Below are 27,340 nucleotides of genomic sequence, written 5' to 3' on the forward strand. Positions count from 1 at the left end.
CGAAGCGGGGGGTACAGGTGCAGGACTCCTTTAAGAAACCGCTTTGACAGTGGATGCTGCATAAGCGTGCGGTTGTCAATAGTATCATGCATCACTGATAGAGCTGCCAAATGAACTCTAATGGATGAGTAAGACAGACAAGGTTTCGCAAGATGCAGAAGACATTCCAAAACATGCAAAATGGTACTGTTTGTGGAATGAAGTGGCGAGAGGAGCACCACAGAGTGAACTGTCGCCACTTTGATTCATAGGACTTTAATGTAGATTTCTGTCTGGAAGCAATTAAAACTTGAAGTACTTCCTGCGAAAATATCAAAGATGTTGCGGACCCAGTAACCACGCCATAAGTTTGAGTGACTGGGGGTCCGGATGTAGCAGGGTGCCTTGGTTCTGCGTAAACACCTAGTGAAATGACGGAAGAAACGCATAAAGAAGGTTGAAAAACCCCTGCTGGACGTTGGCATCTGTCCCTGTCTCTGTCAAGACTGTTGCTGAACGGAAGAAGCAAGAAATGTTCGTGAGCCTGAAGGCAAAAAGAGATAGCCCTGAAGTGTCGCAGTGAGGAAGTAAGGCTGAAAAAAAAAATGAGAGTCCATTCACCTAAATGCAGGGTGACACAACTAAGAAAAAATGCGTACAAACTCAAGAGTATACTCTTAACTCCTCCTTGGCGGAAGACATAACCCATTGCCATGGCAAGGACCAACATAGCTCTCTCCGCCTTGTTTGTCAGTAGGGAAAACAAAATTCACCCGAAGGTAAAACGAATTGCTGAGGCCAAGCTTCTGCCAAAAAGTGTACTGCACGAAGCATCCCAATGACAGAACTAAGGTTCTTGAGATAACTAGATGACACTTAAATAGCGCAATAGGATGAAGGAAAATTCCTTCTTGTGCATTAGAAAGTAAAATTGCATTCTGCAGAATAGAGTGAGGAAATGGCCGAAGGCCCAAGGTCACCAAGAAAAATATAAACTGGGATGTTTCCAGAGGAGACTGTGCGCCAACCTGACTAAACAAAGAGAAAATCAGAGATATCTGATGAGAGAGCAAATGAGAGGCCTGGCTACAATCACCACCCAACCTAGAGACTGTAAGAAATGCAACACCCGGTGCGTGACCTGAGAACTCTGCTGATAAGACTTTCTCCAATTAGGCAGTCGTCTAGGTAAGAATGAAATGACCCTAAGAGCGCAATGAACATCCTCTTAGATCTATAAAAACGGAAGAGAGAGTACTGCTGAAAATGACCGGTTAATGCATAAGCAAAAAAAAAAAAATTAACCATTCTCTGGATCCTGAGGAGAAGAGGAAGGGTGACCAAGGACACCAGTGAAATAGGGCTACAAACTCCAACCCTATCTCTATGGCGTTCCATAGTTGGGTAAGTTCTGAATATAGAAAGGTCTGAATATAGGAGTCCACCTATAGGAGTCCACCAGCTATGGTAGTACGCTCCGGACAGAAAAAAATTGTCCCAGTATGAACGTCTGAGACACCGGCCTGTAATTTCTTGGATCTCCCTAATCCACATACCACTAATCCACGTACCACGGTCATGCGTCCTCCCTCACTGAGATGTAGATTGTAAGCGGGAACGTCCCTCTCCGCTAATTTGTACAGCGCTGCGTAACCCTAGTAGCGCTCTAGAAATGTTAAGTAGTAGTAGAAGTAGTACCAGACTCACACCCAATAGATATGGATGTTGAGCTTGTTTCAGGTTAAAACACCGAACCTAGGCCCAGGGTCCCCAGTATTCCTAGTGGTGAACAGCCATGACAAATATTGTATGCATTAGTTTGCAGAATTACTGCACAGCCTTGCTTTTGGAGCAGAGATTTCTGTTCGATACTCTCGTGAGAGGTTTTTTTTTTTTTTTTTTTTTAATGCTGTTCTGGCTGTAGAAAGGTGGACATTTGAGCTTCCCCAGAATGGCAAAACTTATGTACCTATGCCCATTAGATATGAATGCTGGACTTGATGGACTTTAGGCCTTACCCAGCATAACCATACTTATGTACCTATGGCCTAAATACACAGGAAGTGATTGAATCCCCTTCCAATTGAAAGAACACTCTGGAGTGAAGGCGCATAGAATGAAAATGAAAAAAGTGAAGTTGTGCCACAGCCACTTGGTGAAGGCAGTGTAGACAAGACTATATCTGAATTCAAGAAAGCTTGATATAACATCAGGTCTCTAAGGAAGAGGAAGAGATAGCAGATGGTATATATAGGCATACTGGACCAAACCAGGATGTTTATAATCTGCCAATGCTGAACTGATAGAGTAGAGAAAAACACGAGTAGATGGTTTGAGGACCGTCCACTATCTTTAAGTGAAAGGATGACTTTATTCTCTAAGTGACCATATGTCCTGTAAAAACCAGAAGAAAGCTAAAATGAAATATGAGAGGCTTCAAGGCAGTTGGAAAAGAAGGGAAGACATGAATAAAGCATGCCTGCTAAGGCAGCTGAATGATTGGGAGCTTGGTAGACAGGACTGTAGCAAGTGCAGCTACCTGAATTGCCACAAAAATCAAATACCTGACATGAGAAAAGGCAAAAAATACTGTGAAAGAGGTCCTCACTGTGCTCTATCTACTCACACACAAATATCAAACAGTCTGACCAAATACAAAAGCAAAAGATATCGACACCAAAACATACAGGTATCTCCTAAAGGGTGACCTGACATAAAGAACATAAGGGACAAGCAAAATATTATTATAATTATTATTAACATTTGTATAGTGGTACCAGATGCCCGCAGCGCAGAACACCTCACACAGAAAGACAATCCCTGCTCCAAAGAGCCCACATGAGTCTTTATGTAACATATAGTATAGAGAAGCAGTCATTGACCCATGGCCAGACCCTGGGCCAAAGAAGAAAAGACCCGAGGGAAATACCAGTCTGCTGCAAATCCCCAGACTACCCCAGAAACAACATCTCCGTTTCCTTCTACACTCCCGAGAAAAACAAAACCGAACCGGAGAAACGCTGCCTCGTAAAGGGAACTGCAGCTGGAGGCAAACATGGCTACCTAGCGCGCCCAAAGTAAAAGAACGAGGATCAAAGAAGAAAAAACACGGAGGACATGAAAGGAGATGCGATCGCAAACGAAGAAGCTGGAAATCGCTGCCGCTGGTAGAGGAAGCAAAAAGTTACCCTCCAGTGCCGAGCAAAAACATGCTTTAGCCTCTCCTCCGACGCTAATAGACAGCGCAGCACATCCTGAGCTTTTCAGACCGATCGGAGAAGAGCGGGCGCGCGCCGAAGCGGTTCGCGCCATTTTTTTTTTTTTTTTTTTTTAATTTCAATTCACAGCTACTAAAACGCCAGAAAAACTGAGGAACATAATTGTGAAAATAAAAAATCGCCCTTTAAAGTCTAAAACACTGAATTGTTCCAATCTTTTATTTATTTATTTATTTATTTTTTCACAGCTGAAGTAGAAAAGAAAAAACTCCGCAAGCATAATAAATCACAACCGAGCTGACTGCCAGGAAAAATGTGGGGAAAGAAAAAAAAAAGGGCTTCTCCTCGTAATTTCCTTCTATTTGTTTTAACTCTTTTAAAGTACAATCCCCAAAGAGAAATATTCTCTTAAGTTTCTTTTTTTTTTTTTTTTTTTTTTTTTTTTTCCGAGTTAGAAAAGATAGTGCTGAAGAGAAGTAGACTAGCACAGAGCTGCCTGCTCGTTAACAGCCTGGGTATATACATTTTTTTTTTTTTTTTTAAACAGTTGAGCTTGCTCATTAAAATTGTGACTTTCTAGAGTGGCTGCCTCTCCCAAAGACATACACCTTTCTAAACAAAGGGTAGCCCTTCCCAGCTACATGTGGGAGATGGGGAGGAAGGGGGGAGGGACCCGGGGACACCCGAGTTTAACACCCCCAGAGGCTGTAAAAGAAAGGAAAAAGAAATTCCTACCTGCCCAGCGTCTAATAGAGAATTCCTAGGCACAGAAGAAGAGGTAGTATTATTGTTGTTGTAATTATGAACCTCTAAAAGAGAAAGAGATAGAGAGAGACTAAAGGGCTCACTTCCTACCTGCTGGGAGACTGAGAAAATACTGGGGCTAAGGTCACATGGCCAGGGCTCCTATTGGCTCTCAAGAGTCAGAGTTTTTCTCAGTCTCCACCTGCTGGTAGGCGAGCACAACCCATCATCAGTCCAATCCTGGTCCGGTCCGGAGGGACGCTAAGGAATAAAGATTATTCAAACAGAATAAGATAGAAGAGCTACCTGCTCATTATAAGCCTGGGGAAAGCAAAAACTACTTCCTTTAAATTCCTTTCAATTGAATTAATTCTTTTAATTTTCTTTTACTTGATTTAATTCTTTAAAAACAGCTGCCTATTAAAAGTGGCTGCCTCTCCCAAAGACGGTACACCTTTCCAGAGAAAGGGACGGCCCTTCCCTGCTAAGCCAGGGAGATGGGGAGGAAGGGGGGTGGACTCGAGACACCCGAGTTTAACACCCCAGAGGCTGTCAAAGAAAGAAAAGAAACCCTGTCAAGCCTCTAATTACGATTCCAGGCACAGAAGAAGTATTATAAATATATCTGTAATATCTTATAGAGAAAAAGAGAGAGAGAGAGACTAATGGGCTCACTTCCTACCTGCTGAGAGACTGAGAAAATACTGAGGCTAAGGTCACATGGCCAGGGCTCCTATTGGCTCTCTAGAGTCAGAGTTTTTCTCAGTCTCCACCTGCTGGTAGGCGGGCACAACCCAACAGTCCAATCCTGGTCCGGTCCGGAGGGACGCTAAGGAACACACTTGCCCACCTGGCACATGTCTGACTGCCTGCTGCCAAACCAGGGTGAAGATACTGACTAAATCAATGGATAGACATGAGTTAGCTGCAACGTGACACATTCTTAATATGTAGACATAGTGGAAGCAAAGGAGGCAAGTGCTAGTCTAAGTGCCACAGGAGCAGGTCAATGCCCAACAAACCACTCTAAACTAGTATGATTAACTTGTAGTATGTCACCCACCTTTATCTACAGGAATAGTAAAAACAATGAGAAGAAAGATAAATGTACTCTCAAAGCTGGTGTCTGCTGGTTGGTTTGCTTCCCGGCCTGGTCAAATGCACTAGAGTCACACAAACTGGCACAATGCAGGTGCAGCATATCACCTCTTTTTCAAACAGATAAACTCGTGGGAGGAGGAATGAGCATTTCAGTTCTCCTGAGTGAATCCCAATTTGACAAGGTACTCTGCCTGATCAAGACATAGCCACTAACAATTCAAAATGACTGGGGGTGGCAAGCACAATACAAACTACCCTCCCTGGAAACAATGAAGGAGCTTGATCAATTTTGGGAGTGCTCAGCACCCACAGAGCTGGCTCCTATGGATCCAGACACAGGCCAGAAAGAGAGTGCACTAAGGCTCTTGAGCAGATGGACAAGTGTAGTTTTGTAGTTTGAGGAGCATGTCTGAGCTATGTCTTTTTTTTTTTTTTGTTAAATAAAGCTTAGAATCTCATTCCCTCTTCAGCAAAATGGAGAGTTTAGCCAAGTGGAATGTAGAGGAGGCAGTCCTTGCTCTGTTAATAATTTCTCTCACAACTTCCTGCTCTCCAGCTTGAAATAGGTGGGGGGGGGGGGGGGGGGGGGGGGGGGGGGGGGAAGGGGAGAAATGTCAAAGATGAGCAGGAAAATGAATCCAGTACCACTGGGTGAGCAGCCCTGGGCTCTGAGTAACAGCCTTTGTGAAGCCCATTCACATAAGCTGTTGTCAAAAAAAGGGAGAAGGAACCATTCCCAAAGACTGCTGTCTGTAGAATTTCCAGATGGAGAGTGTGGTGCCCTGAGAAACTGAGCCTTAAGCCTTTCTCAGTGTACACACTCAGCCTAGATATATGTAATCCCCTGTTAAATTGGGATTACTGGTTGAGAGTCACTGAGGGGAGTGGCTGGGAGGTCCCTGGGTGGGAGACACTCATGAAACAAAATGCAGAGGAAAAGTGCCCCTGGGGAGAAGAATGACAGGGGAGGTGGCGTTAAGGGATATTATAAGAGGAGATTTTCAGCAGGAAGATGTCCTTGTTTTTGCCTCTGCCTAAGGGCACCTATTCATTTCGGGTTGCCTGCAAGCTCCCGCCAAGTGACCAGAAAGAAGGGGGATCCTGGAACGCCATTTACAACTGGGTAGAAATTAAGGAACAGTTATCGCCTTTCTCAAAATAACTGAAGAAGGAGTAAGAGCTCTGGTGAGTGAGGAGTCCTATCTATGAGCAAGACTTAGAGCAGAAAAGCGTCTGCTCAACGCCAGGGTGTGACCCAGTGAGGTGCACTTGCGGAAGGAGGACAGCCCTGCTCTGTGCTCCATAGATGAGGGAAGATTGGGAGGAGAAATATTGCCCTTTGTAAAACAATATCTGGCTACCACATAGGCACAGACAGGAGCCTTTGTCTATATGTAAATAGCCCCGATTTGAGAGATTCCCTGTACATACACCCTAAGGAGGAAAAAGACCTGAATAGGCATTCTGGTAAACATTAATACTCTTGACACTGAAACTGTTTGACAGTTGAAGCATTTGAATTGTATGGAAGAAAAGTTCAAGTTACTAACTGCCTGTTGCAGCCAAGTTCAATAAAAGTTAAGGGGTCCGTTTACTAAGGCGCATCAAATTGGAACTATCGGCTACTTCGTGCCCTGGGCGGTAATTCCATTTTTGACGAGCATACAAAACATGCGGTAGACATTTTCTACCGCATGGTGCTAATCGGTGGTAAGCACCAGTGTATGTGCGCTAAAACTTACCGCCGGTTAGCGAGTATCTTACCACCAAGTCAATGGGTAGCGGTAAGGTTTCAGGCCGAAAATGGACGTGCACTGGTTTTCATCTTGTCGTACATCCATTTTCAGCCAAGGCTTTTTTTCGAGGTGCGCTGAAAAATGGACCTCTGCGTGTCCAAAGCATGCGCCTACACCAGCGCAGGCCATTTTTCGGTGCGCCTTAGTAAAAGGGCCCCTAAGTTTGTTTATACAATCTCCTGAATAGAAGCGTGGCTCCTGGACTGAAGATGGGGCGGAATCTTGCCTTGTAACGTGTCTCCCAAACCCCTGGATTGCTATTCTGGACCACTGACCCACTCCCAGGTCATAAGTACATAAGTAATGCCACACTGGGAAAAGACCAAGGGTCCATCGAGCCCAGCATCCTGTCCACGACAGCGGCCAATCCAGGCCAAGGGCACCTGGCAAGCTTCCCAAACGTACAAACATTCTATACATATTATTCCCGGAATTGTGGATTTTTCCCAAGTCCATTTAGTAGCGGTTTATGGACTTGTCCTTTAGGAAACCATCTAACCCCCTTTTAAACTCTGCCAAGCTAACCGCCTTCACCACGTTCTCCGGCAACGAATTCCAGAGTTTAATTACGCGTAGGGTGAAGAAAAATTTGCTCTGATTTGTTTTAAATTTACTACACTGTAGTTTCATCGCATGCCCCCTAGTCCTAGTATTTTTGGAAAGCGTGAACAGACGCTTCACATCCACCTGTTCCACTCCACTCATTATTTATTATTTTATATACCTCTATCATGTCTCCCCTCAGCCGTCTCTTCTCCAAGCTGAAAAGCTAGCCTCCTTAGTCTTTCTTCATAGGGAAGTCGTCCCATCCCCGACTGGAGTTTGACTGAAGGCTCAAGTGTGGTAAGCGTGGCCTGAATGAGCAATGACTGTTTTATGGGCCCAGGACCAGAGCTAGAACTGGGTGAGACCTGGACAACACATAGATGTCACATCAGGCCATGTTACTGCACGATCTACTAGAAACAGCCCAGTGGAACCTGACCCCAGATATACTGCGAGTCCAAGCTCCATGGGATTTCTTTACATCTTCATTGTTGCCACTGATGCTTGACTTGAGTATATATGAGTTGTCCAGTTCTTAGAACCACAAAGTATACTAACGGTCCCTTTCTCTTTATTTTTAATATCGTTTCTTGTTTTAAGAATTACAGCAAGCACGATCCCATACTTGGTGAGTGAGGATATGAGAAGAACAAGAAAAACCGAGCTGAGCAATGGAAACAGCAAGGATGTATGTGCAAACTACCAGAACTGGAGAACCTCTGTCATGCAAGCAGCCCATAAGGATGTCTGCTTTAGAGGAAGATCCTCTAAAGTGTGAATGACATGTGCAAAAGGTTGCTTCAGGAGGAACCTTTCCCAACCTAATGAAGGAAAATGGCAGGAAGAGCCCAAGCAAAAAGAGAGCTAGCTTGGTTTGGAGAAACAGAAATCTTCTGACTGCTCTACAATGTGCTAGCTGGAATGTCCAGCTGATGAAGTGTACTTGGTTATAAAAAATGACTACTCAATCAGGCAAAGCCAAAAGAAGATCCAATGCAGTAGCATACCTTCCAAGAGCCATGGCGTATAAGAACACACAGACTTATTAACAGCATGCTGAAACAAAAGGGTTTCCCAGAGGAGAGCCAGTACAGTACTACTACTACTTGACATTTCTAAAGCGCTACCAGGGTTACGCAGCACTGTACAATTTAACATAGAAGGACAGTCCCTGCTCAAAGGGACAAATGAACAGTCAGTCGAATAGGGGCAGTCTAGATTTCCTGAAAGGTATAAAGGTTAGGTGCCGAAAGCAACATTGAAGAGGTGGGCTTTGAGCAAGGATTTGAAGATGGGTAGGGAGGGGGCTTGGCGTAAGGGCTCAGGAAGTTTATTCCAAGCATAGGGTGAGGCGAGGCAGAATGAGCGGAGCCTGGAGTTGGCAGTGGAGCCAGTACAGAAAGCACCTTATTGAGAAGTTTTTGTTTTTTTAAACATCCCAGTAGGTTGGAAGCAGAAAAGAGAATTCTGAGCTACAGTCTTACTCAAGCAGTAAAATTCCTGTTCTCTGAATGGAGTTCCAGGACCCCAAAAGAGGTGCTCATCTGCTTGTTGTGGCAGGTGAGAAGAGAAGGAAGAAGGAAGGAGCTCAGAATTCTCTGATCTATACTCCAGCTCCAGGCATAAACAGATCTTTTTCCATGTCAGTCTTACGGAGCCCACACTTCAATGGTACCCTCAGCTCACCTACAGCTCAGCTTCCCGACCAGTCCAGAAGCTGGGCTAGCACATCAACCATCCACTGGAGACAGTGAGATACTGACCATTCTAAGGCTACATGGTACTCTTAGGGGGCAAATCACACAAAACTACTTTGCTTCTCTGTCTCCATCTGCTGGTCGATAGACATCCCAAAGGTTCTAGACTGGTCTGGTCAGGACATTAAGGGACAGTGTACCTGAATGTAACTCACCTTGAACTACTACTGAAAAAGGTGTAAGCAAAATCCAAATAAATAAGGTGAAATTAGATCTTACCTGCTAATTTTCTTTCCTCTAGACCCTCCAGACCGGTCAAGACGCGTGGTTATGTCCTCCTACCAGCAGAGGGAGACTGAGAAACACTGAGCTTTTGAATACTGTATATATAACCTGTGCAGTACATCCACTAGCCAGTATAACACTAACAAAGCAGAGAAACCATAACACTAACTATAATGAGCAACCCTGTACGTGGTCACTGCCAACTGGACACTTTCTTTATTTTTCTTACTGTGTCCCTTTTTTCGTGTGTGCTTCCACAGGTGGACTACCAAACACTGTCACACCTGTCCAGACTCAAACCAACAAAAACTGGTAAACCAGAGTCTGAATCCATAGACACAACAATCAACAGCTGCCAAGAAATAACAACAGACCAAACATACCTCCTGGCCTAAAATACAGACAGACAGGGCGGGCCTTGACCGGTCTGGAGGGTCTAGAGGAAAGAAAATTAGCTGGTAAGATCTAATTTCACCTTCCTCCACGACCCTCCAGACCGGTCAAGACGCGTGGGACGTACCAAAGCAGTAAATATCCTACGGGCGGGATCCACGAAGGCCAGAGGTCAACACTGCAGCCCCAAAGCCTGCCTCTTCCTTGGCATGCACATCAATCCTATAATGCTTAACAAAGGAATGCAAAGAAGACCAAACCGCCGCTCGACAAATATCTAACGGAGGAATCATACTACACTCCGCCCAAGAGGCCGCCATTCCCCTGGTAGAATGGGCCGAAAACTCCTTAGGAGCCAAGCGACCTTTTAGCAAATAAGCCGAAACAATCGCCTCCTTTAACCACCTTGCTATCGTTGCCTTGGAAGCTGCCGCGCCCTTTTTTGCACCACCATGCAGAACGAACAAACGATCAGAAACTCTATACTCCCAAGTTCTGGAAATATAACAGCGCAAGACTCTCCGCACATCTAGCTTTGCCAGACGACGCTGCTCCGTATCCCCCGCCAAATTACCCAAAACTGGCAAGGAGATGACTTGATTAACATGAAACTCTGAGACCACCTTGGGCAAAAAGGACGGCACTGGCCGCAAGGAAACCTTTTCCTTGGAAAAAATCAAAAAGGGTTCTCTACAAGACAAAGCATGAAGCTCCGACACCCTCCAAGCTGAAGTAATGGCCACCAAGAAAACCGTCTTTAAGGAAAGATCCTTGTCCGAAACAGCAACCAAGGGCTCAAACGGCGGCCTAACCAAAGCATCCAGAACGAGATTCAAATCCCACGGAGGCACCATCCGCCGCCAGGGCGGTCGCAGCAACTTAACACCCTTCAAAAAACAAACATCATCAGGACTAGAAGCTAAAGACTTCCCCTGAACCTTCCCCCAAAAACAGGACAAAGCTGCCACTTGTACTTTTAAAGAGGACAAGGCCAGACCCCTGTCCATACCATCCTGTAAGAACTCCAATACATCAGTCACAGACGCACGAAAAAGAAGAACCTGTCTACCTGCGCACCAATGCTCAAAAACTCTCCAGACCCGGACGTAAGCCAACGAAGTAGATTGCTTACGAGAGCTCAACATTGTGGCGATAACTCTGGACGAAAAACCCTTCTTCTTTAACCTGTGCCTCTCAAGAGCCAGGCCGTAAGCGAGAACCGATCCGGATCTGGCATAACTATTGGTCCCTGACACAACACCACTGAATCTGACAACGGTAGAGGGTCTGCTACCGCCAGCCGTACCAGATCTCCGAACCACGGCCGACGCGGCCAATTCGGGGCTATCAAAATCACCCGTCCGGGGTGCCGAGCTATGTGTTGAACTACGCGTCCGACTAACGGCCATGGAGGAAAAACATACAGCAACTCCTGAGGCCAGGGCACCAGAAGAGCGTCGATCCCTTCCGCTCGAGGGTCCCTCCAACGACTGAAAAACCTCGGCACTTGAGCATTGTGGGCCGTTGCCATCAGGTCCACCTCGGGAAGACCCCAGACCGACACAATGCGCTCGAACACCGACCGATGCAGAGACCACTCTCCGGGGTCTAGAGTATGCCTGCTCAGGTAATCTGCGTCCACATTGTCCACTCCGGCCACATGTGCCGCGGAGAGCGCTAGCAGGTGACTCTCCGCCCATTGGCACAACAGCGCCGCCTCCTCCGCGACCGCCTGACTCTTCGTGCCCCCCTGACGGTTGACATAAGCCACGGCGGTGGCGTTGTCGCAGAACACCCTGACTGCTTTCCGGAACAGGAGACTCTGAAAAGCCTGAAGCGCGAACCGAATGGCCCGAGTTTCCAAACGATTGATGGACCACTGAGCCTCTAACTGAGTCCACCGACCTTGAGCCACTTGCCCGAGACAATGAGCTCCCCAGCCTTGTAGACTGGCGTCTGTGACGAGGCCCACCCACTGCGGGGCCTCCAACGGCATTCCCTTTTTCAGATTGTCTGTGTCTAGCCACCACCGGAGACTAAGGCGTGGGATTACCGCCAGCTGAAGACGAATGTCCAACTCCTGACTCAGTGGTGACCAACGACTGAGAAGAGCTGACTGCAACTGCCGCATTTGCGCCCGGGCCCACGGAACTACCTCTATGGTGGCCGCCATCAACCCCAGGACTTGCAGATACTCCCGGGCCGTCGGTGCTGAGTCCGCCAGAAACCGACGAATCTGACCCTGCAACTTGCGAATCCGGGGACCCGGCAAGAATACTCGACCCTTCTTGGTATCGAAAAGCACCCCCAGATATTCCAGAGACTGCGACGGCACCAGATGACTCTTGCCGAAGTTCACTACCCAGCCCAGAGACTGAAGAAACTGAACCACTCGAGCAGTAGCCATCTCGCTCTCCGACCTGGACTTGGCCCGAATCAGCCAATCGTCCAGGTACGGGTGCACCAGAACACCCTGCCTCCGCAAAGCCGCCGCCACTACCACCATAACTTTGGAAAAAGTTCGGGGAGCCGTTGCTAGTCCGAAAGGTAGAGCACAGAACTGAAAGTGCTTCCCTAATACCGAAAAGCGAAGAAATCGCTGATGAGCAGCACGAATAGGAATGTGGAGATAAGCTTCCGTCAAATCCAAAGACGTTAGAAACTCTCCGTCCTGAACCGCGACAATGACCGACCGCAACGTTTCCATGCGAAATGAGGGAACCTTGAGAGCTGCATTGACCCTCTTTAGATCTAAGATAGGCCGAAAGGCATCCTCCTTCTTTGGGACCACAAAATAGATCAAATAGCAGCCCGAGCCGCGCTGAGCGAGGGGAACCGGTACCACCGCCCCCAGCGTGATCAGACGAGCCAAAGTGTCCCGCACTGCTGCCCGCTTGAGCCTCGAATGACAAGGGGACTCCAAGAACCTTTCGGGAGGCGAACTGTCGAACTCCAGGGCATAGCCGTCTCGCACAACCTCGAGAACCCACTGAGCTGAAGTGATTTGGGCCCAGTTCTGGTAAAAAAGACTCAGACGAGCCCCTACCCGAACCAGAGCCTGGGCCCGCACACCTTCATTGTGCATTACGCCCCAAGACCTGACCTCCCGTGGAAAAGTCACGCCCTCCGCGACGACTCCCACGAAAGGACTGGGTGTGCTGGAAGAACCGACCTCTAGGAGCCCCACTAGACCTCCCTGGCCTATACCGACGAGCCTCCTTAAATCGACCTCGGGAGGAAGTACCCCTGGAAGCCGCCTTGGGACGAAAATCCGGAAGCTGAGGGGCCTTGGCATCACTGAGACCTTTCACCAACTTATCCAATTCCTCACCAAAAAGCATGGACCCCTTGAAGGGAAGAGAACACAGCTTAGCCTTAGAGGCCGCGTCCGCGACCCAACCGCATAACCAAAGGGCCCTACGCGCCCCTACTACCATAGCCATATTCTTTGCCGAAGCCCACAATAAATCATAAAGAGCGTCCGACAAAAAGGACGATCCCATCTCCAGCTTGGCTAACTCCTGGACCCCCGAGGAGCCAACATCCACCGAATCATCCAGAAGCTTCTCGGCCCAGCGAAAACACGCCCCAGCTACCAAGCCCCCACACACCGATGCCTGCAAGGCGAGAGCTGACAAATCAAAACTACGCTTGAGAAATGATTCCAGCCTCCTATCCTGGGGGTCACGGAGAGCGGTACCTCCGTCTACCGGGATTGCCGTGGCTTTAGTAACTGCTGTCACCACGGCATCCACTGTGGGAGCCTTAAAGGCATCCCTATCCTCCTGCGGAAGAGGATAAAGCCTCGCCATGGCTTTCGCGACTTTACATGGCGCATCTGGAACATTCCACTCCTGAAAAACCATATCCCGGAGATCCTTGTTCATGGGGAAGGACCGGGCTTTCCTCTGGATACCTTTAACTAAGGGATCCACCTATCTAGCCTCCCCCATGGCTACCTCTGGCTGATCAAACTTAAGGGTGGCCGACACCTGATCTATAAGCTCAGACAGCTCATCCCTGTGAAAAATACGAACCACCGAGGGATCCTCACCAGGAATTAAGCACTCCGCATCCTGCGAACCTTCAAACCCCTCTGGGTCCCCCAATTCACTAAGCGCTCCGACAGAACCACCCGGAGAAAAAAACTCCCCGTCCTCTGACCAATCCACCCGTGGTCTTTTTGCCAACGAGGTACTAGCCCCCACCTCCAATTGGGGGGGTCCCGTCCTCCATGCCTGATAGAGGGTCCACACGAACTCAGGGGGGAAACCAACCCCTCCAGGAGCCTCAGACGGGCCTTTTGCGACCAAAACGGGGGAAGCGGGCCCAAAAACCGCTGATTCCGCAGTGCGCGCCGCTGACAAAATGGCGGCCGTTCCCGCCAAAACTGGAACCGCCGACGATGTCCCGAAACTGCCGGGACCTCCGCAGTTAACTCGGGGGGAGCCGCTGCCACCGGCACCTGCTTCAGTTCGCCACAAAGACGGCACTGAGCTCCCGGGGATTCCACACCGCGGCACGCGCGACACTGGAGCAATTTGCCCGCCATCCAAACACGAGGTCAAAACAAAAAACAATGCCGCGCGAGCCGGACCCAAAATGCTTTCACTCACTCAACACACTCACGCTGCTCTCACGCTCTAACAAAGAACTGAAACTCCGTTCGTTCCGAGCAGGAGAAAATTCACTGTTGCCCTTAAAGAGACAGGAACATCAAATTGGCAGCTGAGAAGTGTGAGGCACTCAAGGCTACAGTACCAGGAAAGCAGCCGAGGCACAAAGCTGCCAAGTTCTCAAACAGAGAGCAGCACAGGGGGAGGGACCCAAAATAGGTGTGACACCCCAGGGGGAAAACACTGGGCCCCACTGGACCCAGGGCCCCGAAGCACTTATTATTCTGATTTTTTTTTTTTTTTAAACACACGTACAGGGTATGTCAAGAAACAGAAAATGGTCAGGAAACCAACCAGTCCCCGTGACCTAGTATCCAAACTACCTCACCAGACTATTGAAGACTGCACAGGCTGTCCTTCTACCTCTGCTGAGACTGAGAAAATACTGGCTAGTGGATGTACTGCACAGGTTATATATACAGTATTCAAAAGCTCAGTGTTTCTCAGTCTCCCTCGGCTGGTAGGAGGACATAACCACGCGTCTTGACCGGTCTGGAGGGTCGTGGAGGAAATAAATGAATATTTTGGCTATGTATTGTGTTATTTATGTCTGATACTTTTTAGTTTGTTTTATTTTGATTGTATTGTATTGTATGTTTCTTTACTATTTTTCTATGTCACCTAGAGGGGAATAATCGAACAGCGCCGGTGAAGTACATGGCCGGTGATGTATTTTTGCGGTGCCGCAAACAGCTGGCCGGCCATCTTTTGTTTCGATAATACGGTTCCGGCCAGCCAAATGCCTTGGATTTGGCCGGGGTTTGAGATGGGCGGCTTCGTTTTTTAGCGATAATGGAAAGTTATGTCGGCCATCTCAAACCCCGGCCAAATCCAAGGCATTTGGCTGTGGGAGGAGCCAGAATTTTTAGTGCACTGGCCCCCCTGACATGCCAGGACACCAACCGGGCTCCCTAGGGGTCACTGCGGTGGACTTCAGAAAAGCTCCCACGTGCATAGCTCCCACGTGCATAGCTCCCTTACTTTGGGAGCTGAGCCCCCCAACCCCCCCCCCCCCCCCCCCAAAACCCACTACCCACAAATGTACTGCACCCACTAAAACTGCTCCAGGGACCTGCATACAGCCTCTAGGACTTATAGCTGCTGTATAACTTTGGCACACCAGTTGACACCGGAAGACTAATCTCTCTGAAAAAGTCCTTTCTTGAAATAAGCATGTTTACTCACAGTTAACTGCAGATCAGAGGTTGTGCCCCACTGGCAAAGAGTCCCCTGATACTAAGATTAGCAGTAGGTCAGAGCTGGCACAATGGTGTACAATGCCCTCTTTTTGCACCATTCAAGGTAATAACTAAGTTCTCTAACATGGGTAACACAGGAAAGGGAACTAAAACTGGCTTACAAAAACGGCCACTACTGCATGGACTACAACAGGAAACAAAACAGGGCACACTCTGACCAGTAAGCAGGGGAGTAGAGCCTACCAACTACCAATACCTCGTAACCAGGTACCTCTCTTGTGCAGACAAGGATAGAACAATCTCCTCCAGCCACAGTGAAGAAATAGATGTCCACCAGTAACTTCAATCTTAAGGACTTTTATTCCATGCAGGTTTCTAGTACACAATTCTAACAGCAGCATAGCACATACCAGGATTCAATACAGGCTTACAGGCTCCAGTCTGGGCTCTTTATTCAGTGCACAATAAACAATAATTCAATTCCCCAGACAAACAGTTCTTTCAGTTCCTCATCACCGTTCAGTCACCAAGCAGCATTTTCTACCTTCTATCCTCTTTACCTTCAGGAGAGTTCAATATTTTAGGGACTCCTTCTACCCAAGGGTTTTCCCCTGCATCAGCTTCACAGTGAATTCAATACTTTTGGGACTTCTTCTCACCCAAGGGTTTTCAGCCTGCTTCAGTACTTTAGGGACCTCCCTGCCCAAGGGTTTTCAGCCTGCAAATACTTTAGGGACCTCCCTGCCCAAGGGTTTTCAGCCTGCAACTGCTTCTCTCTCCTGCTGCTTTCCCGGGACTCCTTCCCACCTGCCTAATCAATCCCTGGCTTCTGCCTTCACAACCAATCATTCTCCACTCATTAGCTTCCTCACACCCAAACCAGCTGAGTTGAGCATTAAACTAATGAGACCAATGATGAGCTCCTGCACACAGGGTTTCCTAACTCTCTTTCCGCCTAGTGGCAGCCACTCTACACAACCTGCCAGCCTACACCCCTGTCTTCCCCGATTGCAGCTAGGAGTCCAGTCCGGGTTCTTCATCTCACCCTCTGGCTCCTTGCCTGCAATGCCTTCTGGGACTTGTATTTCAGACTGAAACTGCCTTAACCCAACTATCCTGGAGATGACTTTATCACAACCTACACCCACCACAATGCATTGCTGATGTGACTCTGCAGTGCAAATAACAGAAAAGGTGTCACACTCACCCCAGAGCCACATTACAAGCAGGAAAAGGCTGTCGGAGGACATAACACATTCTGCTGTCATGGAGGTGGGTACGGCATTTGAGGCTGGCATACAGGCTGGAAAAAAAAGTGTTTAAAGTGGGGCTTTTTTGGTGGGAGAGGGTTAGTGACCACTGGGGGAGTACGGGAAGGTCATCTCTGCTTCCTTCCGGTGGTCATGCGGTCAGTTTGGGCACCTTTTTGAGGCTTGGTCGTGAAAATAAAAAGACCAAGTAAACCCGGCGAAATACTGCTTAACGCCGTATTTTTTTCCCATTATCGGCGAAAGCCGGCTATCTGGTAGCCACGCCCATACCTGCCCATGTCCCGCCTTCGCTTTGCCACCGACACGCCCCTTTGAATTTTCGCCAGTGAGGCGACGGGAAAGCGGCGATGCTGTAAAAAAAGGCAGCTTTCGATTATACAGATTTCAACGCTTTTCCCAGATCGCCGGCCATCTCCCGATTTGTGTCGGGAAATGGCCGGCGATCACTTTCGATTATGAGCTGGCTAGAGACCATTATAGGCATCTGCTAAAAATGATTAAATAAATAAACAGAATAACTATCCAGACCACTCTCAGTAATATAAATATCTGAGAGTCATTCCCATAATCAACAGAACCTTGGTGATAGGTGCAGAATGTCATCTTTTTCATTTTTAGCCTTTTATATTTGATATTCTCTCTTCTGGAGTATGTTAAATGCTATGTCATAAAGGAAAGCACTGGCAGCCTCTCTACTTTCCTTCTTCTTTTGAAGAAATGCATAATATATTGCTTATTTATACATAATAAATTATTTGTAAAACTTTTAAGCTAAACGTGTTTAAAATGTTTACATTTTTTATATTTTACTTTTGTTCTTACCTTCTGACATAGGAGAAAAATCAAAATTTTCGTGAAAAGGGTTTATACTACTGGTGCTTGGTTCATTACTCTCTGGAAAGGATGTTAGAGTTTGTCTGTTTCTCATTTTTTGATTAAATAATGGTACAGGTACACAACCTGAATTTAAAAGAAAAAGATATAGCTAAGAAAATTAAACTATATAACATTGTACTCAATTAACCTATTTTATGCTTGATAAATTATTGATTAAAATTAGGGTTGCACATCGATTAAAATTCTTAATCATATAATTTAGGAAGAGAGAAGGAGATGGAAAGTTGATAGGTAGATGAAAAGTAAAAAGAAGGTGTAGAACTGGAGGGTGAGAAAGATGGTGAAATTTGAGTGAACAGAAAGGCAGAAAAGAAAGTGAGGAAACAGTTAAATCGGAAAGATGAATATGTCAGAGACAAATGTGAGGAAATGGAAGAAAGAAGGAGAGAGGAGAAAGGATGATTGGATAGAAACCACTAGAAAAAGTTAGCAGAAGACAGACAGGAAAGTAGAAGAGAGCAAACTGGGACCAGCATGATTGGAAAAATAAAATGTATAGACAATGAAATCAGAAAAAAGTGTTTTTTATTTTGACTTTATTAACTGGAATATATGTTTGCTCTGGGAAATGTACACCACGGATGTCTTTGTATTTTGTTCAGTACAAGAGGAAATGCATTTCTATTTTGTGTTTCTCCACTGTTGCAGTACTTGCTAAGTTTCATTTCTTGGGGTTTCCAGTTTAATTTTTGCCTTCATATTTCTACTTCTAATTTGTGATCTGTATTTGTTGAGGGTCTGTCTATGTATAGACACCAGCATTTCAAAATGATTGGTGGTGCCATACAAATTACCCCTCCCTGAACACAATTAAGCAGCTTGCTCAACATTGGAAGTGCTCAGCACACACTGGATCCCTAAATGATTCCCATTCATGCCCAAATAATCTGCAGACACCAAGGACTCTATCTTATTCAGCTCCCCTGCCAAGGAAACTTACTCTTTCTACTGTCTTTTGCATGCTGAAAAATTACTATGGTCTCCACCAACCTCTTGGTCCCAGGCCCTTCCGCACACAAAATTTCTGGTACATGAGGACAGAATTAAAGTCCTATCCTGCTACTTGACCCAGATCTTGGTGATGGCTCAAATCTGCCCTCATCTGAGCCTCCTTTAGACTCGGCACTGGTGTCCTTCCTGAGGAGACTATTACTGCACCTACCACAAGATGGCAGCTATTCTTGCCAAATTTGGGTCACACAGATCCACAATCCTATTCATTTCTTTACGCTACCTCTCAACCAGCTGCTCCAGCTGTGGGACCCATGCTGACGTGATCCTCCAGTGAGACAGCTGCTGTACACTATGCATCACTGGCAACTGTATGCCTTAGCTGCCATGTTTTCACTAATCAGGACCACCCAAATACTTTTCTGAGCCCAGAAGGACCGTGATCCAGCATCCCCACCCCCACTTGAGCCTAGCCTTGCCCTCAGTTGCTACAACTGCAGAAGCGCCTTTGGTTTTTTCTCTATTTTTTTTTACATGCTACATTTGCTGGTGGGACTTATTCCCCAGGAAGGACACTCAAGGGACTTTAACTCTGATAAAAATTAACTTTTTTCTCCAATTTTGCATACACTGTGTGTCTCTGATGTTGTTTATATTACAAAATTCAATTAGAAAAAACTGGGGACTCCTCCAAATACTAGGAGAGGGATCACCAGGAGACCCCAAGGAGATTTCAGGCAGGGGGACCCAACCCAGCTGGATTTAACACACTGAAGCTACACTGGAGTGGTCTCAGCCAGTCCAAGCCTCTCCAGATCTTCAGACTTCTAGGGGGAACAGCCAACCAAAATTACCACAATAACCATCCTAGGTAAGACCTACAAGACCAAATCCAGATTACACAGGATGTCTCATCTATCGTCCGCCAGATATTGAGAAATACTGCACAGAATACTTATAGGGTGACATAATTGAGTCTGTGGTTCTCAGTCTTCATCTATCCAGGCTCAATTTTGCGGTATATAAAAAAATATGAAATAAATAAATAAATACTGTCAGGACAGTGCATACCCATCATCTGGAGTGGTCTTTAGGGATGATAAGAAAAAACAAATTTGAGAATATTTTTAGCCAATGCACAATTAAGCTGTGAAATTTCTTGTCAGAGGATGTAGTCAAGGCCAGTAGTATTGCTGGGTTTAAAAAATATTTAACCAGGTTATGGGGACAGATAGAGCTGAGCAGGGCTGTTACAAGGGCTTGGAATACAAGGTGATCATGCTTGGTGCCAAGCCTGGGAGACAGGCACTATGCTTCCCTTTTGACTCAGTCGTTGACTCAGTCCCTTTTGACCTGTCGTTTCTTTCTCTATAATATCAGCAAAATTTGCCCTTTCCTTTCTGAGCACACTACCAGAACCCTCATCCACACTCTCATCACCTCTCGCTTAGACTATTGCAACTTGCTTCTCACAGGTCTCCCACTTAGCCATCTCTCTCCTCTTCAATTTGTTCAAAATTCTGCTGCACGACTAATATTCCGCCAGTTTCGTTATGCTCATATTAGTCCTCTCCTGAAGTCACTTCACTGGCTTCCTATCCATTTCCGCATACAGTTCAAACTCCTCTTATTGACCTATAAGTGCATTCACTCTGCAGCTCCTCAGTATCTCTCCACTCTCATCTCTCCCTACATTCCTCCCCGGGAACTGCGTTCACTGTGTAAATCTCACTTATCTGCACCCTTCTCCTCCACTGCTAACTCCAGACTCCGTTCCTTTTATCTTGCTGTACCATATGCCTGGAATAGACTTCCTGAGCCAGTACGTCAAGCTCCATCTCTGGCCGTCTTCAAATCTAAGCTAAAAGCCCACCTTTTTGATGCAGCTTTTAACACTTAACCCTTATTCACTTGTTCAGAACCCTTATTTCATCATCGTCACTTTAATATTCCCTTATCTCTTGTTTGTCCTGTTTGTCTGTCCTAATTAGATTGTAAGCTCTGTCGAGCAGGGACTGTCTCTTCAAGTTCAAGTGTACTACGTCTAGTAGTGCTTTAGAAATGATTAGCAGTAGTAGTAGAATAATCAAGCACGAGTCCAAAAGGGAAGTAGGCACCCAAAGAAACCTCAGCACCATATCTTACTTCTAGGAGTAACAGAGAATGGATCTGACCATGAAAATCTGACTAGTCATTGTCCAAGACTATAGAAAAGATGTAGTGAATCTGGTCCATAATGGTTGGAAAATGAGTGTAAGCCTGCAGATCTAGCAAGATACAAGTAGGAAAAACAGGGGAAAAATAAACTGACCTGGTGTCTTTTATCTGTCTTCAAGTTTTCTACTTTTATGAATTAGACAACACTTATGCCTATGTTTACTAAGGTGTGCTATAGGCGCGTCAGCGTTAACGCGTGTTAATGGTTAATGCGCGTTAAATGCTAACGCACCCATAGAAATGTATAGGCGCGCTAGCGTTTAACGCACCTTAACTTTAAAGGCGTGTTAAAAACGCTAATGCACCTTAGTAAACATACCCCTAAGGGTCCTATTTGCAAAGGCACGCTACAATAGCGCACGTTAACCGTGTAGACACCCATAGGAATATTATGGGCATCTACATGGTTAGTGCATACTAATTTTTAGCACGCAATAAAAACGCTAGCACGCCTTTGTAAACTGGGCTCTAAAACTATATACATAAATAAATATATAGCAGCTGTGAAATAACCTGCAGTAGTACATATTGGATTTTCACTAAAAATCCTCTTCATCTTCTTCACAGTATCAGAGTACTCTTCAACAAAGAAAAAACAGATTATATGACATGCAACAGTTAACAACTTTGGCACATGTCAGCTTATTTCCTGATGTTTTATAAGTAGTAAACTGACACATATAAAGCCCGGTTTTATATAGTTGTCTAGCTATGAATGGTCTGAACATGCACAATTTCCCAAGTATTTTAGAAAAGGCTCACTAAACATGGAGTATTTTTGGAAAATACATACGAGTATAGGGTAAATAGATACATAGTTTGCAGCACATAAACATCAGAACTTCATTGATCATAGAGATGTCAGTTCCAAGTGATTATTCTACGAATCAGGTAGAGAGGAAGAAGATTCTTAACTACCAAGAAAATGCAGTCAGAGGCCAAGAAAATATGGCAAAAAGATACAGAAATATTTGCCACTGTACTGGGAGCCACAGGATTGATTACAAGGAATTTTTAAACACTCCTGGACTGGTTACCTACACATGCTACATCTTCTGAACTCCAGAAGGAAGCACTTTTTGGTGCAGTGAAAGTACGACAGCAAGCATTAGCAGTAAATTTGAGAGACTGAGATCATACTCCACATACCCTGACTTAACAGTAAGGTTCAATACTGACAATGCACAAAATGAACTGATTTTGAGACTTTGCCTCCAAGAGAAATTAGATCTTACCTGCTTTCTTTCCTTTAGACCCTCCACACCAGTCTAGATGCATGGGTTTATGCTCTCCAACAAGCAGAGGGAGAGAGAGATTGACTTGCTTGATGATGTCACCTATATAGGGTCCTCTGCAGTCCGAAGACAACCAGTAGTTCTCTAATAAAGCAAACATATCTAAGCCCCCCCTCCCCCCACCAGCAACAACTACAGGGTGTTGGAACAACTGTTGAGAATCAGTCTCCACAAGTCCTTGACTCCACAAGGGAACAAAACATTAAATTCCATAAGGAATCTCGTGGGAACACTGCCCACTACTGACAACTGACACTCTTCAAAAACACACAGAGGATACAAATCCTTCAGACCAGTCCAGACATTTGGGAATTTAATTCTAAGACAGCATCTACATAGAGTGGGACATTGACATGCCTGCTTTCAACACACATGCCCCAAAATCTGCATCCTGCCAAGCCTGAATAACCAATCAAAAAAGTCTCACAAAAGAATGCAACATAGATCAAGTAGCTGCTCTACAAATATTTTGAGGCTTTGCCCAAGATGATGTCTGTACTCTGGTTGAATGAACCTGCAGGCCCTGTGTCCCTGCACAACCCTGAACAACATAAGCTGAAGCAATCACCTCTTTGATCTAATGGGCCACAGTCACCTTGTACATGGCCTCCTTCTTCCCGAGTTCCCCAAACAGAACAAAAAGACAATCAGACATGAGGATACCTTTGATAACATTCAAGTACTGCTGCACGACCCTATAAACATTCGGTTTACATGGTTACCCTGAGCTACACTGTATCCCGAATCTCAAAATGCCAGCAATGCAAACACGTGATTACCATGAAAGAGAAAAATAAATTTTAGGCAAAACAGAGGGAACCATCCAAATTGTCACTCCCTTCTCTGACATTACTAGGAAGAGCTCTTGGAAGGACAAGACCTGCAACTACAAAATCACCATCAGAAACACAGCCTTCAGTGTAATATCCTTGAGCAATCCAAAGTGATTAAAAGGGTGGGCCCATCAGGGCAGACAGATCAAGGCTGAAGTCCCATAGAGGCATGATTGGATACACATTCAGATGAGCAGCCAAAGGGTGGCATGTACTTGTCCCCTATAACCTGCAATGGATGCTACATGGACCCTCAAGGAATTAAAGGCAGGACCCTTGTCCAGTCCCTCCTGCAAAAAGGCTAGAATGTCCAGAAGTGATGCTCCTAAAGGGTGAATATCACAACCTGTACACAATGCTTCACAAAATCCTCCGTATGCACACAGAAGCCAGAGAGGTCAACTTTTTCCAGGGCGGCAACAGGGTGGAAATAACCTTTCTGGAATATCCTTTCTTCCTTAAACTAGCCCTACTAAGGGCCAGGCCATAAGACAGAACAGAGATGCAACCAACTTCAGAACCGGACACTGAAGCAACAGACCTCCCGATTCCTAAAATAACAGAAGGCCACCCACCTTCAGCCTTATCAGATCTGCACAGCAAGGCCTCCCACCCAATCCAGGGCCACTAGGACCACGAACCTTGGGGGTATCTTTTAATTATTCTGCCCCCTACGGACCACGAAGGGAATGCCTAAATCAGACTGTCTCGAGGCCATTCTGTGGGCAGCCATCGAGGTCGATGCTTCCGGTACTGATGTCGATGGATTGGCCTTTGAGAAGCCAAAAGCTTCCGGTACTGATGTCGATGGATTGGCCTTCGAGGAGCCAAAAAGTCTCTCCTGTTTGACCTGATGCACCCGATGCTCCAAGAGTACAGGTTCATTACTGAAATCAGTCAATAACATTGGATGCACCTCTTGAAAACATTGGAGGCCTTCTTGGACATCGAAAAAAGAATCACAGACAAATTAAATTCCTCAATTTTGGACTACAAAAAGGGGCAGACCCTAAATCAAGGTCAATGCTCAAGCCTAAGCAGGCCTATTGAGCCATGAAAAAGAAAGAAAACTTGAAGGGCCAAAAACACTAAGAGGGAAAATAACAAAAAATGAAAGTAAAGACAAAAATGAGAGAAAAATACCCGCATGGCAAGGCACTGCAAAAGCAGAGAAAAAAGTGCTGAGGGAAGACCGCGAATGTGTCCTCCCTGCTCCACAGAAAAATGAAGACTGAGGGAGCCGCGCTCACACATCGTGCGAGAAGGCACCCGCACATGCGCAGTGGGACACTGCTAGAATTTTCTTGAAACATCTATATGCTATTCAGCATCCACACTGGGCTTTGTTAGATGATGTCACCCACATGTGAGAATACAACTAGGCCTGTTTGTCCTCGGAGAATGCTGCGTTTCTCTAACAAATTATATTTGCCCTTTATTAGGAACATATTCACTAAACAAATCAGTTGTTCAACCAGTTTGGTTTCAAAAGCAATCACCCATTCATTTTTATCCCTCCAGACCCTTATAAATTAACGTATCATATTTCTTTTTGATATAATAGTGATTCCTGCACTATTTATCTTATCTAAGGAGTAGGAACCATGCTCTACCACATGGCTCTGATCTTAGGAGCATCTCCCTTGCCGAAATGAATTTCTTGAAGAAAGTGTATGTCTGCCCCAAGTTTCTCCAACTGTAACATCATCTTAGCCCTTTTATTAATGGTATGCAGTCCCTTCACATCTACTATAATAAAACTCACGCTCAACGTTCTGAGGACACTGACGTCAGTGAAGCCAAGCCACTGACATCAGTTCCTTCAGGTTCGTGGTGGTGAAGCCACCGGGCCCCGCCCTCGCGTCAAACGTCATATCGAGGGCGGAGCAAACGTTGAGGGTGAGTTTTATTACTGTAACTGTGCTCCGCCCTCACGTCAAAACACGATGACGTCGAGGGCGGCCCAGGAAAATCACCACCCACACAGAGCTACGACAACGCTAACAGCGGCGGCGCACGAACCAGCTACGGCCCAGGAGTCACCCCCCCCCCCAAAAAAAGCTAGCGCCCATTTCATTGCTCTGAGAAACGGGCCTTCTTTCCTAGTGTTTTAATTACCCCTCTCCAGACCTCCAGGGGACCTGTGCCCACGGAGATGAAGAGTGGGTTTCAGAAGGCTCATTTTAAGTCTGTTACCCAGGACCTCGGCTTTCTGACTCCTTGTGTCTGAGTGTATCTTAGGGCATCTATTCTCCCACATAATGCACTAAAGAGCAGGTGCCTTCTTACTTATGGGAACACTATTTGTGTAGGGGTGTTCAGAGAAACAGATAGGCAATCAAGGAATGTAGGCACAGACGAGGAGAGTAAGTGTTAGAAATAATCTTTATTCTCACCAATTGGAACTTCAATCTGGCACACTCATCAGTCAGATTCTCAGGTGGACCGACCGTAGTTCTGCCCTCTGGGTAGAGTTGGGGAAAAATTCCAAACTCCGCCTAGATTTGCAGACCTTAAGTAGCATCTGCTGGCCATTCAATTCAATGGGCACACAATTTTTTTCATATGTGAATCATACTTTCTGACAGTTTGCTTAACCGCAGATCGGATGCCCACCTTCCCCCTCCTTTCTGATATTTCTTAATAACTGTCATTTCCTGAAGTGTAAACATCTTTCCTAATATACAGAGATCAGTATTCATATCTCATGAACCAGGACACCATCTTTACAAAAGCAGACTCCATCTTATGAACCTCACTTCTTACTATTTTAGCCATTAATTCCTCCATCTTGGCCCTTACACTGTATTTGAATGTCACACTAGATCCTAATAAGGCTTGCCAAGCGGTCCTGCTTCCACAGGCACTCAGCTGCAAGGCCATCATCAGATTTTCAGGCCTAGTCAGTGCTTTTCAACAGTCTAGGCTATAGAGCTCGGCCCACCACTATTCCAGTGGAGGGGTCTCAAGTTGTGACACATATTAACACTAGTTATATATAACACAATGTATTTCAGCCCACCCCTGTAGCTTTAACCTTCCTAGTAAAAGCTCCCTACCTCAGCATTACTCCCTTTTAAATTCAATTCCCTACCTCCTCCCCAGAATTTCAATATAATCATACATTCTCTCCTTAGCATAACCATCTGTTCACATGCAACCAACAATGTTGCACCCAACAACGTTTCCCATTCCCAGCACTCAAACCAAACTTTAACAACATAATCATTTTGCATTGCCTCGATGAGGGGTATGAGATATATCTCCACCATCATGCATAGCTTTCCATTATCTCTTTCGTATCCCCCTGGGATGGGGGTGGGGGAACCTTCACATTTGTTCTATGTGTCCAGCAGCTCTGGCTCAACTGAAAAGTTCTCCTTTAAGTATCAGGTTTCTTCCTTGGTGAAGTCTGCCTTTTGGGCCTTTATCTTTACAATTTAGGGTAGTGTGTCACTATCTCAACAAATATTCACAGTTGTGCTTATTGTATGAATTAGTGAGTAAGAGGCTTGACTACTGTAACATTGTTTACTTAGGTATTACGCGTTCCCTTTTGAACACAGCCATTAGAATTCTTAACAAAGCTGTGCCCTCCCGTGGGAGGTGGTGGAGATGAAAACGGTAATGGAATCCAAACATGCATGGGATAAACACAAAGGAATCCTGTTTAGGAGGAATGGTTCTGCGGAATCTTAGCGGAGATTGGATGGCGACGCCGGTAAATGGGAAACAAAATGGGAGCTGGGCAGACTTCTATGGTCTATACCCTGATTGTGACTGAACAGACAGGGATGGGCTGGAGTGTAAATTTTACGGGGTTTCGACATTAGTACAAGAACAGTGCTGGGTAGACTTCTACGGTCTGTGCCCTGAGAAAGGCAAGGACAAATCAAACTCAGGTATACATATAAAGTATCACATACCATGTAAATGAGTTTATCTTGTAGGGCAGACTGGATGGACCGTACAGGTCTTTATCTGCCGTCATTTACTATGTTACTATGCTATACCATTGCTCTGCAAGAATCATTGGTTGCAAGTCGAACTTCAGATCTGGTTCAAAATTATGACTCTCGATCATAAAGTACTACATATGGGTCTCCCCAATTATCTAGCTTTCTCTACATTCTCCAGAACGTGCTCTCAGTTCCTTGTATGATTTTTGCCCTTTTGTTCTCCTGGTTTTGCATGCTGTTAGACACTACTCACCATAGTGCTTTCTATTGCACTGCCCCCCAA

General features: G+C 45.9%; 1 protein-coding gene across 1 annotated transcript in view; it reads right to left on the reverse strand.

Moving 5' to 3' along the window:
- Nucleotides 1–21,526, reverse strand: part of SPATA22 (spermatogenesis associated 22) — a 61,475-nt gene extending 39,949 nt beyond the window's left edge. The window contains exons 1-2 of the mRNA XM_030185838.1: nucleotides 21,484–21,526; nucleotides 17,728–17,865 (exon numbers count right to left, since the gene is read on the reverse strand). Of these exons, the coding sequence (XP_030041698.1) occupies nucleotides 17,728–17,865; nucleotides 21,484–21,526 (181 nt within the window). The remainder of the gene's footprint in view (nucleotides 1–17,727; nucleotides 17,866–21,483) is intronic.
- Nucleotides 21,527–27,340: the final 5,814 nt, after the last annotated feature.

The sequence above is a fragment of the Microcaecilia unicolor genome, chromosome 13, assembly GCF_901765095.1.
Source record: "Microcaecilia unicolor chromosome 13, aMicUni1.1, whole genome shotgun sequence".
Classification (NCBI taxonomy): Eukaryota; Metazoa; Chordata; class Amphibia; order Gymnophiona; family Siphonopidae; genus Microcaecilia; species Microcaecilia unicolor.